Source organism: Sapajus apella, unplaced genomic scaffold (genome assembly GCF_009761245.1).
Source record: "Sapajus apella isolate SASKATOON/1434 unplaced genomic scaffold, GSC_monkey_1.0 scaffold108, whole genome shotgun sequence".
Taxonomy (NCBI): domain Eukaryota; kingdom Metazoa; phylum Chordata; class Mammalia; order Primates; family Cebidae; genus Sapajus; species Sapajus apella.
The window spans coordinates 4,278,789-4,298,320 of NW_022437048.1; the positions used below are offsets into that span (position 1 = coordinate 4,278,789).

Consider the following 19,532-nt stretch of genomic DNA (forward strand, 5'->3'; position numbering starts at 1 on the left):
AAACACTAATATCTGCAATCAACAAAAAGCTTAAACACATCAGCAAAAGAAAAAGAAATAATTCCTCAAAAAGTGGGCTAAGAGCATGAATAGACAATTTTCAAAAGAAGATGTACAAATGGCCAAAAGACGTGAAAAAGTGCTCAACATCACTAATGATCATTGAAATGCAAATCAAAATACAATGCAATATTATTTTGCTTCTGTAAGAATGGCCATAATTTAAAACTTTCAAAATAATAGATGTTGGCATGGTGGTAATAAGGGAACACATTTACACTGCCGGTGGGAATGCAAACTGGTACAACCACTATGGTAAATAATACAGAGATTCCTGAAATAACTAAAAGTAGAACTGCCATTTGATCCAGCAATTCCAATGCTGGGCAACTATTCAGAGGAAAATAAGTTATTACATAAAAAGACCCATACACACATATGTTTATAGCAGCACAATTCACAATTGCAAAAATATGGAACCAGGGTAAATTCCCATCAACCAATGGGTGGAGATATATATATATATATATATCACCTATTCTTTATCCATCCATAGGTGATATATATATATATCCACCTATGGATGGATAAAGAATAGGTGATCTATGTGGATATATATATATATATATACACACACACACACACACATATCACCTATTCTTAATGTATATTCCTATTATATATATATATCACCTATTCTTTATCCACCCATTGTAAAATAAACACACACACACACACACACACAAACACATACACATATATATATACACACGCACACACACGCTCACCATAGAATACTACTCAGCCATAAAACGGGACAAAATAATGGTATTACAGAAACCTGGGTGGAGTTGGAAACCATTATTCTAAGTGAAGTAATTCAGCAGCAGAAAACCAAACAACGTATGTTATCACTTATAAATGGGACCTAAGCCATTAGGACTCAACGGCATAATTGTATAACAGACTCTCAGAACTCAGAGGGAAGGGTAGGAGGGGAGTGAGGGATAAAACACTACACACTGGGTACAATATAGATTGCTCACGTAATGGGTGCACCAAAACCTCAAAAAGCACCACGAAAAAGCTCATCCATGTAATCAAAAGACAACTGTCGCCTAAAAACAATTGAAATAATAAAAAAAGAGAATAAAATAAAACAGACGAATATTTTTAAATAACCAGAAAAATAGAATTGGCTCAAAAAACCAAACACATTGTAAAATTAGTTCATTTTGTAGTAGAGAGCAGGTAGGAGTTGTTATATTTCTAATTCCACAAACTTTCCACTAGGCAATGACCTAAGCTCTAATATGGGAAGCATTGTACCATGCCTTTTAGGAAAAAATGTGATGCTAAAGCTGGATGCACAATAAAAGCCAAGCAGCACTACTCACTTCAAAATATCAAGAGGAAGAGAGATTTTTTAATACAACTTAATTATTTAATAGTTTCCTCAGCAACAATTAAAACACAATTCTGCATGAAATGAATTCAAAGTATTTTCACTATTTGCAAAACGAAATTGATACTGTCAGTGGAATTCTTAATGTTCTTGTTTCCATTACAATATGTGAAATGTAGTTAAGCTCAATAAAATTTTTTCATGTAACCTGTGAATTAGAACAATAAATTTCAATATAAGCTCATATGGCTTTATATCATTTTTGTTTTCCCTAGTGTTTTCCTCCTGTTTTAGCACCTGTTAAACAGGTACTAAATCTTTGAAAAACAAATTTTGACTTGATACGGTAAGTTTTGAAAGGTGTTTTGTCACAAGAAGAAAGGAATCTTGCATCACAATCTCTTCTTTCTGTATTAAACTGGAGTCTCATTTATTAAGTTTCCCAGCTTACAGCCTCAGACATAATTAATCTTTTTTTCCCTTCTCTTCTGTTCTAACAAACTTCCAGACACAAAACAGACATTTTGTGATGATGAATATCACAGTTGTCACACAGGCCAGCAGAAACCCAATCACATCCAAAGAGTGGTACTGGAACCAGGTGAGATTGTGGGCTGCAACCCGAAGGTGCTTGGCTCCTTTGTGGCGCATGACGAATTCAATCCAGAAGACTGCTCTATCCAGGGGCTTCACTGGTTGATCATGATGAATTCTTGATAATTTCATAGCATTGTCTTTATATCTGAATGATAAACATAACAATATCAACATTGAATGCAAGTTAATTTGCCTGAGCTTATCAAGTCCATGAAAGTTTTTTAAAGTGTCACATGATTCAAAGTAAATGTCATAGAGTTGACATAGAGCTTGTGTATTTTTATTGGAGTCATCACAGAAAGTTTGACTTTTAAATTGGAATTTCATCATTGACAAATATTTTTAATGTAAAAATGGAAGGTCGGGTGAGAAGGTTAATTATTTGAGGCAGAGAACATATTATGAACAATTTTATTATTTTATTTTTTTAATTTTTAGTTTTTGTGCATACATAGTAGGTGTACATATTTATGGGGTATATGATATGCTTTGGTAGAGGCTGCAATGTAAAATAATCACATTATGAAGAAAAGGTACCCATCCCTTAATTATTTTCCTTTATGTTATGAAAAATTCAATTACACGCCTTTAGTTCTCAAACAGGCGTATAAAATCATGCTCAACATCTTGAGCCATTTTAAGTACTGAACAGTACATAGTTAAAATACAATTTAATAATTACCATCTTCAGGTTTCTAAAAAGGAATTGTGCCACCTGGGTGAAATGCCTCAAAGCCAGTTGCTCTGCTTCTATTCCACTCTTTTGTGTCCCACTGTTTCCCGCCCAGTAGCCAGAATGATTTTCTTGAAATAAAAGTCAGATTATGACACTCCCCTGGAAGACTTTTCTTGGCTTTTTATCATATTACGAATAAAATCCAACTCTGTTATTTGGTCCTCAGGACCCTGAATTATCAGATACTGGCAAGCTCTTCACCAAACACTTTTCCCATGCACACCGGGTCTGCTAGGGACATTGGCCTTATATTTTTCTTTAAGCTCCCAAAGGTGTTTTCATCTTAGCACTTTAAGCATTTTGTCTCCTCTTCCCACTCTTGGAGTATTCTTTATTGCAACAACACAAGTGATACTTCTATCTCTTGGGAGGCAACCCTTTAAATATTATTCCTAAGAGAGGCTCTTTCTGGCCACACTATGATAGAACCCCTAGGATTTCCTCTATATTTTTGGGCTTATTTTGAAATTATTTGATGTCTAGAATTTTAAAATGCATTACAAGTCTTCTAAAATACACATTCAACTACAAAATACATAAAATAAATGTGCATACACATAGCTCAAAAAGGTGTCATCATCTTGAACATTATCCTGAAGTGAAGATACCAGTTTACCTATTTCTCAGATCATGATAGAGGACATCAGAATCTACTTAGAAGAACTCTCTTTTCCTGGACCATTTTAGTCACTTACTTTTGTCCTCCAATTAAATATTAACCTGATTTCGAATATCATACTTTAGCTTTGTTTGCTTGTATAATTAAATTATGTAACAAATACTCATTTGTGTCTTTTTTTTTTTTTTTCTTTTTTTTTCTTTTTTTGAGATGGAGCCTCCCTCTGTCACCCAGGCTGAAGTGCAGTGATGTACTCTCAGCTCACTGCAACCTCTGCATCCTGGGTTCAAACAATTCTCCTGCCTCTGCCTCCTGAATAGCTGGGATTACAAGTGTGTACCACCATGCCCAGCTAAACTTTGTATTTTTAGTAGAGAAAAGGGTTCACCATTTTGGTCAGGCTGGTCTCAAACTCCTCACCTTGTGATCCGCCTGCCTCAGCCTCCCAAAGTGTCTTTTTTTAAAATGTAGCAGTTGTTGGTTTAATTCTGTTGCTGTGTAGCATTTCATTAATTGATAATACCACAGATTAGCTTTTCATTTTATGGTCAATAGATATTTGGGTTGCCAACAATTTTTGGAAAGTATTAATAATTTTGTATAAACATTCTTGTATATAGCAATGGGTTTGTACATTTATACATATCTGTTGGGTGTGAGTTTGGAATTACTGAGATAAAAGTGGAACTGCTGAGATAAAAGTGCATGCATAATTTTGATTTACTTTTTTATTTAAAAAACTTTTTAACTGTATTTAATATTCAAAATTTAAAGATGTTTTAGTTATCATTTTTATAATTTCTCACATCCACTAGGGCTGGATCATGTTTTCTTTATGATATTGAATATTTTCATGCACACTGAGTCTTGATTTATGACCTACCACATGTAAATTCAAATAATTATTAACTATTCAACATGTTTTAGAATAATGTATCTTCTGGTTGATATACAAAATACATATGTGTGTATTATATATGTGTGTGTGTGTTACATTACAATGTGACAATTGTTAATTGTGTTCTTCAAATGTTTTATGTTCTTACTCATTATTTGGTCTTATTTTTCAAGTCTGTTTAGATTTAATGAAAGTATTTGTATATTCACATTTAAATCTACCACCTTTTTTTATATTTATTTTCTATTTTTTCAACCTGTTTTATGTTTCTTTCACAATTATTTCCTGTAGTCTTTAAAGGCACTTTTATCATTCATTATCCTTCTATATTATTTGTGATAAAGTACTTTTAAAGTATTCCTTTAGGTGTAACCTTTCTTATATAAAAACATTATTAATAGTAGTTATAAATGCTGAATTGATAATAGCTGGATTGGGCAAGGCATTTTGCACATTGTTTTCTTTGGAGTATGAATAAATCAACTATCAAAAATTTTACTTATTAAAATATAATTTTTGTGCTTCAAAGACCATCATCAAAAAGTAAAAAATTAGTTCAACAAGAATGAGACAAAATATTTAAAAATTATATATGTGATATGGGATTGTATCTATTACATATAAATAGTTCTTACATAAAACTCAATAATAAAACAAGTCACAAAGTTTAAAAATGTTCCAAGGATTGGAATAGACATTTTTCTAGAGAAGATATATGCATGGTCAGTAAGCACATATAAAGATTCTCAACAGCTCTGGCATAATGAAAATACAATCCAAGGCAACAATGAGAGATCATTTCACACCCACCAAGAATGGTGTAATAAAAAGACAAATAATTACAGGTGTTGGCAACAGTGTGAAGGAATTGGAACCCTCCTGTACTGATGGTGGTAATGACAAATGGAACAAGCATTTGGAAAACAGTTTGGCAAATCTTCATTAACATACAGTTCCTATAGGGGCCAGGAATTCCACTTCTAGAATCTACCCAAAAGAAATTAAATCATGTCCATGCAAAAAAAAAGTTCCAAATAACCACAACTGGAAACAATTAAAGGGCTAATGAGCTAATAAAGAGACAAATAAAATAAGGCACATCCATATTATAAAATACACTGCTATAAAAATAAATGAAATATTAATACACACAAAGTAAATAAAACTAAAAACCATAAAAACAACCAAAATTGTGCTAGGTGAAAGAAGTCATTTATACAACATCATAAATTGTATGATTCAATTTATATGAAATATATAGAGAGAATAATCTATAGAAAAGGAAAGCAAATTGGCGTTAGCCTAGAGCTAAGGGGTCATGGGAAGTGACTTCTATGCCATTACAATTTACTTAATGTGGTTTAAAATGTTCTAAAATTATATAATGGTGATGGCTTCAAGACTGTAAGCATAAATACATTTGGATTTTATACTTTAAATAGGAGGGATTTATGCTATGGAAATTAAATTTAATTATCAAGCCTGTTACAATAATGATAATAATAAATTTTTCAGTAAGAAAACATACATACTTTGAGACATTTTAGACATTGAATTAAAATATTTTATTATATTTTATCAAATTTATCTTTCCTTTCTACTGTGGACTGATTCTGTCAAATTTATTTTAAAATGCATTTTTATTATCTATATCACCTTAAAATTATTTTTGTGTTGAAAAGTATTTTAATAATTCATTATTCATTAAATGTATGTGGTTCAAATATAATTTTAAAATAACCACTCAAAAATAAAAGCAGATTTCAGATTGGTTACATCGTTTAAATTATTTCAAAATCAGTCTCATAGAAAAGATAAAAGTCATACTCACTATTGACAAGAGAACCTATCTATAAATACCACCTAGTTAAAAAAAAAGTTATACTCACATAGGATCATTAATTACAGTCTTCACTGCATTCAGCAAGTCTGTACTCGACATTGTGTTGAAGTCCAATCTAACGGCTACACCCTTGACCTTCATGTGAGCAATGTTATCAGGTTGATCGGCAAACAATGGAATGCCCACCATAGGTATGCCATGGTAGATCGCCTCGTAGATGCCATTGGCTCCACCATGAGTTACAAAAGCTTTAGTTTTTGGATGACCTAGGATTGAATGAATTTTAGCAAAATTATTCATAGGACTAAAATGAGAAATGCACAGTGGAAGGCTCTGAAAGTGACAGTGTTTTCTATATAACACACTGAACTAAATTGAAATTGAGCACATACTTCTGCTGGCGATGTAAGTGAAGGTTATATGGTGTGTGCAACTTCAGGCTAAAAAAATTACGCTGAGTGAGGTGGCTCATGCCTGTAATTCCGGCACTTTGGGAGGCTGAGGAGGGTGTGTCAGGAGGTCCAGAGATCAAGACCATCCCTGGCCAACATGGTGAAATCTGTTCCCTACTAAAAATACAAAAATTAGCTGGGTGTGGTGGCATGTGCTTGTAGTTCTAGCTAATCAGGAGGCTGAGGAGGTTTCAGTGAGCCGAGATCATACCACTGCATTCCAGCCTGGTGACAGAGCAAGATCTGTCTCAAAAAAAAAAAAAAATTAATACAAGATTACCAGTTGGACTAATGAAAAAGTGCAATTTAAATAAGAGGCATAAAATGTGCCAAAAAGATAAAAACAAAGAAAAGGGATATGTAAGACTGTGTTATTAATTAATTAATTAATTAATTATTATTATTTTTTATGGAGACAAAGTCTTGCTCTGTTGCCCAGGCTGGAGTGCAATAGCGCAATCTCTGCTCACTGCAACCTCCTCCTCCAGGGTTCAAGCAATTCTCCTACCTCAGCCTCCTGAGTAGCTGGGACTACAGGTGCAACAGCACACCTGGCTAATTTTTTGTATTTTAGTGGAGATGAGGTTTCACCATGTTGCCCAGACTGGTCTCGAACTCCTGAGCTCAGGCAATCTGCCCGCGTTTTCCTCCCAAAGTGCTAGGATTACGGTCGTGAACCACCATGACCAGCCAGAATGTGTTCTTTTATGTGCAGTCATGGAGTATGGTATGTGCGGTGTGCAAGGCAGCAGGCAGTGCAGTGATGGTGCTAGAATAGAGGAAGGACAGGTCATACTTCATTATAAAATGTGTCATCACTGTATGATTAAGGTTAGGGATTTAATCCTACAGAAAGTGCAGTGTCCCTGGTGATAGCAGAAGGTTATTTTTAGTGGCACTTGAAATATCCCTGAAGGAGAGGAAAGAACAGGCGTAAAGTTGTAGAAATAGGAGAAAGGAAGACAACCCAGGAAGTGCCAGAAAAATTCTGTAAGAGGTAATAACACCTGAAATAAAGATACTCTGATTGTGATCATAAAGAATGTGAGTGCATATCACAAAATGCCAACAATTTAGTTTATTCTTTTCTCCCTGGACTGAAAAATATAAAGAAGTTTCATTTTATTTTATTTTATTTTTAAGTTTTTCCATAACAAATGTTCAACAAGCTTCTTTCGTGATGCGCCATTAACATTCTAATTATCTGTTATGAATATATTAAGTATTTGTTCTCCGGAGACTTACCAAGAAGGTCATTCTGGGGTATCCACTTGTACAGCCGAGTATTATGTCCTAAAGTATCTGGTTTATTCCCATCAAATCTCCACAGAACCTGTTACATTAAAGAAAATATTTTATTCCATGAGTGGAACTCCAAAGTTACAGAATGTTAGCACTCTAAAGAGACTAACAATGAGAAGTAACAAGAACTACTCATGCTGATGTAAATAGGATACTCACATTTCATTTTTTTAATTTTTATAATTAGGTATATAGGGAAATCATGATTTTTCAATGAAAAGTTCAAGTATTAAAAAACTTGTTACACTTCCCAAAAGAAAACCTATGTGTGGCACACCACAATATGAAAACAAGTTTAACATTACTGATCAAAACCACAAAGAGATGCCATCTCACACCAGTTAGAATGGCCATTATTAAAAACTCAAAAAAATAACAGATGCCGGTGAGGTTGTATAGAAAAAGAAATGCTTATACTCTGTTGGAAGGAGTGTAAGTTAGTTCAACCATTGTGGAAGACAGAGTGGTGATTCCTCAAAAACCTAGAGGCAGAAATACCATTTGACCCAGCAATCCCATTACTGGGTACATATCCAAAGGACTATAAATTAGAACATGCAAACATATGTTCATACAGCACTATTCACCCTAGCAAAGACATGAAATCAACCTAAATACTCATTAATGATGGATTAGATAAAGAAAATCTGGCACATATGCACCATGGAATATTATACAGCCATAAAAAAAGAACAAGATCATGTAATTTGCAGGAACATAAATGGATCTGCAGGCCATTATCCTTAGCAAATGAACCAGGAACAGAAATCCAAATACCACATGTCCACTTATAAGTGGAAGCTAAAAGATGAGAACACCTGAACTTATAGAGAGTAACAACATAAACTGGGGCTTATTGGAGGGTAGAGGTTGGGAGAAGAGAAAGGATCAGGAAAAAAGACTAATGGGTACTAGTCTTAATACCTGTGTGATGAAACAGTCTGTACAACAAACCCCCAAGACCTAAATTTACCTATGTAACAAACCTCCACATGTATCCCTGCAATTAAAAGTTAAAAAATAAAATTTAATTCAATTTTTAAAAGATTAAAAAATTAATAATTATATGCATTAAAAATTTTAGATAGTCATAATTCTAGTGTGACAAAGCAATAACAATTTACTAATGACCTACATGATTATTTTTTATGTATTTTATATTATTTTTCATCTATCAAATATAATACTAAATTTTTTTCAGTAATATGGGAAGTGGTTCACATATATCTACTTGTCTGTAAGTTATTTTAATAGAGTTTGATGTCCTTTGACAAAAATGCAAGTCTCTAAAATAAACTACTTGGAAGGAGTCAATGCTGCAAAGGTAGCATGTATAACTTATTTGAAATTACAAATTATCAAGCACTACATCCAAGAAAAATTTCAAGTGACAATTTGCCTGGCTTCCTTTTGTTTGGCTCCTTCCTCTATTTCCAACTGCTGCCTCCTTTGGGAGGAGTTGTTAATCTGATAGTTAGTGCAGAGTCCTCACACTTTATACTGCACAGGGTCCATCCTCAGAGCAGGATCCATCTCTACCCTTTCTCTTTCATCTTCCTGCTTCGGACACTGGCTGGACCCAGCCCAGCAAGGTAGGTTGCTTTTTCTCTTTCTCTAAATCAACCTGGCTGAGTGGGTTCTTAGACTAGTTGTCAGTCAGCCTAGGCCGTCCTTTCTCTGATAGTACCTTGAACATCACTCGAATAGGCCTATCCTAAAATGACCAGGAAGTAAATGAGGCTGGATAACATGGCAAGTCTAAACTGCATGATACATGTCAGACTTTTTGAAATATCTGCTATTATTGTGCTAGTGAAGTTACTCACATATAACTTTTTCTAACATCTGTAGTGTGTACAGCTCCCTCAGGAATCTTTAAACAAAAGGATCAAATGACAGGCAGAATTTGATGATAGCTCTTACTTGAACCCAATATCATGATAATACCCAAACTTTACCTACAACCCTTAATTTTATTTATTTCTGATCACAATAATAATACTGTTTATTATCAATGAAAAACATCCCGTGTTATTTTAGATCTTGTGTGTGTGTGTGTGTGTGTGTGTGTGTGTATTTGATTTTGAACTAATATCTGAGATAATTAGTGCTTTCCCAGCAGCTGAATTTATAGGCAGAAAATTTCTATAATTGGATCCTTTACAAGCTTTAGCAGCCCCTTTCAGTAATTTTCGACACTATTAAGACACTTTATCTAACCTTTTGTGGGACCTTGGCAAGGGCTGATGCAATTACATTGGCCCTTTCTTCTGTCATGTTGCTGATCATTGACCCCAGAGAAAATACCACAACACCATTTTCTCCAGAACTCTGTACAAAGTCTTCCATTTCCTGTGGAAAAAAAAAAAAGAATGTGTTCTATCATAACAGAGTATCAGCACATGTGGACTAAATGGTACAAAAACTAAAGAGAGAAAATGAAGTATTATCAGGAATTATTGGAGTAAACGATGTTTTTTTAACTGATTCAATTACTCTGATTTTTTGCAAGATGTATATTATGAGATAGGTTGCCTCTGTTAAGGGTATTTGTGTAAATATATGTGTGTATGTATGTATACGTGTGCATGTGTGAAAGGGAGAAATGAAATAGAGCTATTACATCATATTTGGGGAGATAGTATTAGAAAACATTATACCCAAATTCTTCACTTGTAATATTGTAATTACTAACATAGGTTCTTGGAAAGTGACACCACTCATCTTTAATGCTATATTGTTGTTCTACTAAATCAGACATGTTTATTTTAGTCAGGTTTTCTACAGAATTATTTTAGTTTGAAGTCATTAGTGGTTGACTCCCCTGACTATGAGTACTGAGGAACAGTTACTCACAGCTGGGATTATTTTATATCTACATTTATCTTACTCTATAACCCTTTACACTTCATTTAAAGTTTGTCAGAGTTTTCTAGGCTTTTTTCAAAAAAGAAAAAAATGATAACTGTAAAAGGTGGTGGTTAAGAAACACTGGAGTCTGGTATTGTGGTTTGGAATTTCCATGAATTAATTCTAAGAGTCTCATTCATAATACAGATTTGTACAGTATATATAATACAAAATTGGACAGTTATATAGTTGAATGATCATGTTTTATGTTACTGTTTAAGTGGAACAACTTTTCCCTGAAATCACACTGCTAAATTTATGCGCTATTTATAACTGCATGTGAGGAGCTCTCCTCATCATTTTGCTGTGTCTCAGAGGCAGCAGCACTTGCACCGCAATGGAGGTGGCTACCAGGCCTTTCTGCAGAAGATATTTGGTCACCCTCTTGAGTGGCTTACTCACACTACATAAAAATTTTGGTGGAAGATGTACTTGGCTGGAATTTACTGAGAATCATTCTGACTTGTGTTCCTCAATCTACACCAATTTTTTGATTTAAATAATACTTTCAGATACAATCATTGCGGTAAAACTTTTTCTTAAGTGTTCTTTACAAAATAAAACAATTCCAAATGTTTACTTTACAGATCACATATGGCTATTTTTAAAAATATGATTTTTAATCTTAAGACATCAGTGTTAATGAAGTGAGAGTCATTGTACTACTATTCCAGGTAATACATGGGATATCCAGGTATCTTGTGTGATTGCAATTACCTGTAGCCACATTAAATATAAATTTTGTTCAGTGTTTTGTCTCAGTGACTTGATTCCTAGAGCCTTCTTCATCCACTCGGTGTTAAAGTAATATAATCTCTGTTTACAGATTCATTATTGATGTGGTTGTTTCTCCTTCTGTGACAACTTTAAAAAAATACACTATTTATGTAAGAAATTTATAAAAGTATTAAAAGTTTTAAAATGAAAATAATTTTTTTTCTAAAATATCTGTCTAGAGATGTTACCATAGTAAACTCTGTATGATTTCATCATGGCTTTTGTTCTATTTTGATAGTTGAATGTACACTTGTGACATTTATTTAGACAATTTTATTCTTATTGAATGTGCCTTTTCCTCCTACAAGAAATGTATCATCTTGTAATATTTATGATTTTCTACCTCACTTTACTTGTAGTATAGCTAACTGTTTTGAATATTTTATTGATAAAATTATTGTAATGCTATAGTATGCATCTAGTGTAAGTTTTTAATTATTCCTTCATTTAAGATGTTTGATTACTTCCAGTGTTTATTTTATGAATATTTTCCATAAATATTAAATATGTACATCTTGATTTCTTTTTTTTACCTGTACGATTTCATGTGAATATATTAGAAAACCAATGACTATATACATTTTTAACACTTGATACGTTGGCCAAGTGTCCATTTCTCTTATAATATACATAAATTATCTGAGAATCTATAATTGACTCGAAAGCAACTTGGGTTTACAATTATTTTACATAATAAACAATTAGAGAGTGGGTTTCCCAACCATAGACTGGCATTCGAAGCTTTCGGCAAGTTAATAACAACAGCTAGTATTAGTAATTAGTGCTATTGTACTACTAGTCATCCTTTTCCTTGTCCTTCTACACCTCCTACTCTCTTCCCACTCCTACCGGCACTATCACTTTCCCTTAATGTGAGCGGTGAAACCTTTCAAGAGTAGGGTAGGATGGCACAGAATTCTCATTAGTCTTACCTCAGCTTTTGTCTCTTTAGAAAGTTACCATATAGAGCCCATACAATTTGCATTCAACATAGATATTGAATTTTAACCATGGAATAAAATACTAGCTTCATGTTGCTGCTAATAAGGAGGTAGACAAAAATGACCTCGTAAGAGATTATATAATAATGTAATAAAGAATGCTTACTTTCTACCTATTTCTTAGAAGTGTGACATCAATTTAAAATATGTAAGGTTCTTATGTTCCTTCATAAAGAATATAAGGTTAAATGATGACAGAATTACTTTGTTATTGTAAACTAAGGACACTATTCAGATGTAAGTGGTAGAAATTATTTGGTATTTATTATACAAGCATTGTTCATTTTTTTCTGTGTTTCTTTGTTACGCAGTTATGATGTCGAGACACAAGTTATCCCAGGAACCTTTACTGAGTTGCTCATCTTAAGGCAGAAAACTCCTGCTCTGATAGGGTATGTTTATGCTAAGAGGTAAACCTCTGGGATCTCAATGCAGAATTATTTAAATGCTTGAGTCAAATCAAGTGAACATTGGGTGTGGCTGCAAATATAGGATCACACATTCCTATTGTTAAGGAATTATTTTCTTACAAGTTAGAATACTGGTGAAGATCCTTATCACTTATGGTTGACTTTTAGAATTTTAGCTTGCTCATCTTTCTGTCAAAACTGATATGTCTTCTTTTAAACAAGCCCAAAGGGTGTCTGTCATATAGAAGGCAGGTAGGACTTTGTTGGAGAATGTAATCTTGAAATGCTGAATAATTAGTTTCTATTAAATGAGGAATGATATTTCAAGTGACTTACACGTTAAGTAATTTTTAGTATTAGTAATAACAAAAATAAGCACAATTGCAAAATTAATATTTCAGAATCACTATAAGCCAGAGACACTTTAAGTGGTTTATTTGTATTAACTTTTTTCCATGCAACACAATACGAAGTTAGTAGCATTACTGTAAAAGTAGGCATAGTTATTTCTATCTCCTTTCTAATCCACTTTTCCATCATCTGCTACCTGAATTCACACAAAATTTCCCAAATGGTTGGCTCTTTCCAGTCTGGCCCTAATGCAATTTAATCCATTGAACATCTTGGATTTTAAAAAATATAATACTGTCACATACTTTTTTTGCCTTAACTCTTTTTGGTAGTTCCTAAATGTGCTTAATAAATTTCAGCTTCTAAAGAGTATCTGACTCTTATCTTGCATGTCAGCATCATCTGATTCTTACTCAGTATCTCCCTTGCAAACTAAACTTTGAGTCTTGAGAACTGTCCTGACCACTTCACCTGCTTTTCCTTTTGTCTTTTTCTCTCCCTCATTCTTTCACCTATTCCTGCATATTGTTCAGCTCTCATCTTAAGTGTTAATATCAGTGACTTCAGGATACTTTCTATTATCTACATTGATGCTCCCTTAGCATCATTTTTTCCCTGGAGATAATAGTTTTTATTACTTGCATATATTCTGTCTTTCAAAGTAGAATGTAAGGTGTGTTGGGGCAGAAACTGTGTTCCGCACACTTACCTGTTGTGTGTGCCAATCTGTTTATAAATATTCTTTCAATGAATGGCTAGTACCTTCTTATATGTTGCATAATCAAAGCTTTAATTTACCAACCCTATTTTCAAAGTCTCCTTAGTATCGCTCTTTAGCTGTAATAATGGTGAAATTCACAAACTTGTGATTGTATCAACATATGCATGTACGTGAGTTTTTAATCAGTATCTGCTTTACCTTTCCCACTTCCTATCTTTCTGCCAGTGTAAGTCAAACACTCTGAATGAATGTAGAACCATTCATACTGAACATTCAAAGCAAACAAAATAAACAGTAATAGTTTACCTTAGGTAGGGGTTTAGTTTACCTTAGGTAGGGGTTTGGCAGGTTTGCAGTGGAGTCCTCCAACGAACTCAACATTTGGTAAGTGTGGATGAGGAAATTGAAAATCCCAGTAGTTTCGAATAAGCCATATTTCAGCTTTTCCCATTATCTCAAATAAGGTAGTGGGTCTTCCTAATGGGGAAAAAAGAAAAGAAAATGCAGATGACACAAGATAATTACACTAGGTAATTTTCTGAAAGAAGTTAGAAGAATGTAGGTGAAGTATTTGTGCTTTGAAAAATATATACATATACAGGCATAATTTAATTTTCATGTATTATATATTTTTTCCATGTGTATTTATAAGAAAGGCAAAGTGATAAGAGAATCATGAGAAAAACTACATCCTTTATATCACATCAATATATTCACAATCACAAACAAGCCATAGAGAATTAATCTCTGTTTTATTTGTTAAACCTTCAGTAGTATCAGATATACATAAAAACCACTCTTTGAGCCATGATTAATTAATTCTACCTATAAAAAAATTTTCTAAGGAAGAGTCTAATTTCCATAATTCATTAATTTAGTTCTTTCATCTTTGGTTCTTCAAATGAACTGTTGATTATTTTGAAATTATGGCTGAAATCCTTGTACCTACTACTACTTTTGATTCATGCTAAGATCTTAATAATATTCATTTTTAAGTAAATATGTTTGCAAATGGTAGCTAGAAAACGTTGAGAAATTATTAAAATAGAAATTTGTGTTTAACCTTAATTTAGCTCATATTTTTAAATAGACATAATTTAAGAAACTATACAGTTATAACTTAACGTTCGCACTTCAACAAGATGATTGGCCTTAAAGTAAATGGTTTCCCATCCTTTAGTGAAGGAGTATAGAAACATTAGAAACTTCAAATTACTTGTATTTTTTTCTTTTATTCTGAAATGAAGACATTTCTCTCAACTGTAGAGAAAATCTTCTGGTAACATGGGTATACATTGTAATTACTAAACAAGGAGACTGAGGTATACAAGAAAAAAACAACTTCTGTAATGATACATAGATAGTTCTAGAAAAATGTGGAACTACTCAATCTACCAGTATGCATTCAGCAAGATGCTTCTTGATGGATTTGACTTTAAGATGAAACAAATGTATAATAAAACAGATGTGTGATTGATTACAGATATCTAAGGTCCACTAATTTACAGATTTATGACTCACTGGAATGTGATGGCCACAGGGTTTTAACTGATCCTATAATTTACCTTTTCTATAGCCTCTGTGAGTTTGATAGATCATCTTATACTTTCATACAATAAATTCACTTACAAAAAAACCCCACTACCCTGACTTTATGGCTTTATACAAGTTCAGATTCAAAGGGCACAAGAAGGTTAGATCTTCATGCTACCAACTGAAAAAATTACTTACCTAGAACTTCACTGTAAAGCTGGTCCCACTTCTTCATATCAAATAGTTGGAACCAAAATCGGAAATAAAGCACATAGATCATATTTTTTACCCTCTCCATGAAAGTCATTTGATCACTTAATTCTGACATAACAACAGGTGCATAGGAAGGAGGCAACAAAAATCCTCCACACTATTTTTCAAGTATGTAGCCAGCAGAGAAGCGGAGACTGTACACAAAAGGTATTTTAAGAAGCTCTGCCAGCAGCTCACCACAGGGGGAAATGGCATCTGCAAGAACAACATCAAATCTTGACTCCTGTAGTTTTGTCATAAGTTTCTTATTTGAAACTGCATCTTTACAAAACGTTCTAATTAGGTCACCATATGCCCACGTCATTTCTTGTACTTTTGAAAAATATGACCAAAATGTATCTTTTGGAATTTCTGACTGTCTCTCAACCAGATGAATAACGTTATCCACAAACTCAGTTTCAGCTGAAGATGTAGAACAAACTTCAAATTTAAGAGCGGATGAATTGTTGGAATCAAAAAGAAAAGAAGGTGAATATGCCAATACAGTCACTTCATGACCTCTCTGAACAAGCTCATACAGGATAGTCTTTATATTCATCCAATGGCTGAATTCTGTGGGCCACACCAGCACCTTTCCGCAACTCCCAGAGCTAAAGTAACAGCTCAGCTGTATCAGCAGAAGAACTGAAGTCCATTTCATAGACATCCTAATGCAATTCAATGCTTGTTTTCTAGTTGCTGCTCCTTTCTGTCATTTCTCATGGTGATTTGCAAGGATAAATCAGTCACAAAGTTAAAATGTAACTTTTACTCTTCAAATACATTTTATTAACAGTCTGAGCGTGTGGATGACAGGAGACAAATAAAAAGTAGATGACCTCTTACACAAGTGAGTTTAATGTCCTTTTTATATTTTTAAGTGCTATGATTCATATAATATTAATAATCTTGCATGGACACATCACCTGACTCATGTAATATATTGTAGAATATTGTGCGTAAGAGTAGCAGTGAGAGGTTCATGTTCCTGCAGTCTCTTTAACACAGAACTAAAGATAAAACAACTAAATGTAATTCAAAACTTTTGTAAATTTGTTGACATATAATTCATATAATTATCGATTGTTGTGTAAAATTTAATGTTTCATAGTATATTCACAGAACTGTGCGTCTACCATAACAGTCAGTTTTAGAGAACTCTTATCTCCTAAAAACAAACCCTATACTCTTTAGCGTTTTTCTCCCTACCCCTACTTTCTGCATTTGTTCTATCCCGGGCAACTGTTAATTGAGTTTTTATCTCTGGATTTGCCTATTCTGGACATTTTTTAATACATGGAATCATACAATATGTGATCTCTTATGACTGGCTTATTTTACTTAGCATAATATTTTAAAGGTTCATTTATGATATCACATTTATATGTTGATTTTTAAAACCATCCTGTATGACTTAGAGAGTTTCAAGATGAAATTATCCCTATAGACTCTGTTGAATTAATCAAGGATAGAGGGAGGGGAAGAAACAAAAACAAACCAAGTCTGCACTACATTCAGCATTAATCAATCATCGGGTTAGTTTGCTCTCTGTCTCACTTCCTCATAGGTTTTTTGGCTACTGTCTTAGAATTATGCAGACACTGTAACAATATTATAGTTCATCTTAACCGTTCTATAGATAATAGCTTAAACATTTTAAAATATTGTTTTCTCTTTGAGGTATTCCTTCAGGTCCAACATACTGATGAAACTACTGCCTTAGCTGGTCTGAAGGACCTCACTGATGCCAGATAATCTGAAGGATTTCACTAATGCCAGCTGATCTGAAGGACTTCATTGATGCCAGCTGCTCTGAAGGACCCCACAAGGAGCTGACTCACCAAAGAATGCAATTTCCAAGTTCTGATGATTTTATCTCCCTTTTCCTGGCTAATTTATGACTATGACCTCAATTTTTCAGTCCATCACCTTCCATTATCCCCTTAAAATCTCTAGCCCAGAACTCCTTAAGGAGGTAAGTTTGAGAGTTTCCACCTATTTTCCTGCTCATTGCTCTGCAATTATTAAATTCTTTCTTTGCTGCAAAATCTAATGTCTCAGTGTAATTGGTCTATTATTGCAGAGAGGGCATATGAACCTGCTGGCCCTATAGCAAAGTCTTCAGTGGAGGAAATAACTGCAAATATGGTGAAAATAGAAAGATAACTAAAATTAGAAGTGGAACTTGAAGATGTAACTAAATTGCTGCAATCTCGTGATAAAACAAATATATGAGGAGTTGTTTCTTAAGGAAAAGCAAAGAAAGTTGTTTCTTGAGATGGAACTACTCCTGGTGAAAATTATCTGAACATTGTCGAAATAACAACAAGGAATTTAGAATATGACTTAAACTTACTTAATAAAGCAGCATTAGACTTTCAGAGGATTGATTCTAATTTTGAAAGAAGCACCACTATGGGAAAATTGCTGTCAAACAACAATGCATGCTAAACAGAAATCCTTTGCGAAAGAAGGGTTAGTGGATGTAGCAAATGCCATTGTTTTCTTACTTTTAAGAAAATGCTACAGCCATGCCAACTTCTAGCAGCCACTACTCTGATGAATTAGCAGCCATCAACATTGATGCAAGACTCTCCGCCAGCAAAAAGTTTACAACTCACTGAAGGCTCAGATGAGTGTTACCACTTTTTAGCAACAAATTTTTTTTTAAATTAAGGCATGTACTTTTTATGAATGTAATACTATTGCAGAATTAATAGACAGCAGCATTGTGTAAATGCAACTTTTATGTGCCAGAGAAACGAAACCAAATTGCATGACTCACTTTATCCCAGGTTTTGCTTTATTGTAGTAGTCTGGGACCAAATCTGCAACATCTCAGAAGTATGTCTTGTATTAGCAAAATCACTTCAAATGAGATGTACTCTTGAAAAATATTATAAGTAGCCAAGATGGTCAACTAGAAGCAGCTAATATGCATGGCTCTCATGGAGAGAAACAGGTGGAGCAAGTAAATACAGTACCTTCGACTGAACCATCCAGGTAACTTGCATTGGGACTAATCAAGGAAGCAACAGATCCACAGAGAATGGAGAAAAATAAGGCATCTGTAAATCCATCTAATCCTGGGTTATTTTTTTTTTTGGTTGGTAGGGTATTTATTACTGCCTCCACTTTAGAACTGGTTATTGGTCTCAACTTTTTCTCAGTTCAGTCTTGGGAGGGTGTATGTGTCAAGGAATTCATCCACTTCTAGATTTTCTAGTTTATTTGCTTAGAGGTATTTATAGTATTCTCTGATGGTGGTTTGTATTCCATGGAGTCAGTGATGATATCATTTTTTATTGTGTCTATTTGATTCTTCTCTCTTTTCCTCTTTATTAGTCTAGATAGCTATTTAAAAAAAAAACAGCTCCTGAATTTGTTGATTTTTTGAATAGTTTTTCATATATCTCCTTCAGCATCACTCTGATCTTGGTTATTTCTTGTCTTCTGCTAGCTTTGGGGTTTGTTTGTATTTGCTTCTCTAGTTCTTTTAGTTCTGATGTTTGTGTCAATTTGAGATCTTTCTAGCTTTTTGATGTGGGGATTCAGTCCTTTAAATTTCCTTCTTAGCAATGCTTTAGCTGCATCCCAGAGATTCTGCTACATTGTCTTTTTGTTCTCATTGGTTTGAAAGAGCTTCTTGATCTGCCTTAATTTCATTATTGCCCAGGAGTCATTCAAGAACAGGTCATTCAATTTCTGTAGTTGTGGGGTTTTTT

General features: G+C 33.6%; 1 protein-coding gene across 1 annotated transcript; it reads right to left on the reverse strand.

Moving 5' to 3' along the window:
- Nucleotides 1-1,429: 1,429 nt before the first annotated feature.
- LOC116537259 (UDP-glucuronosyltransferase 2B19-like) lies at nt 1,430-16,474 on the reverse strand. Its single transcript, XM_032259316.1, is given in 6 exon segments — nt 1,430-2,147; nt 6,145-6,364; nt 7,796-7,883; nt 10,073-10,204; nt 14,351-14,499; nt 15,754-16,474. Coding segments are annotated over 6 exon segments (1,587 nt in total). The 3' UTR covers nt 1,430-1,870.
- Nucleotides 16,475-19,532: the final 3,058 nt, after the last annotated feature.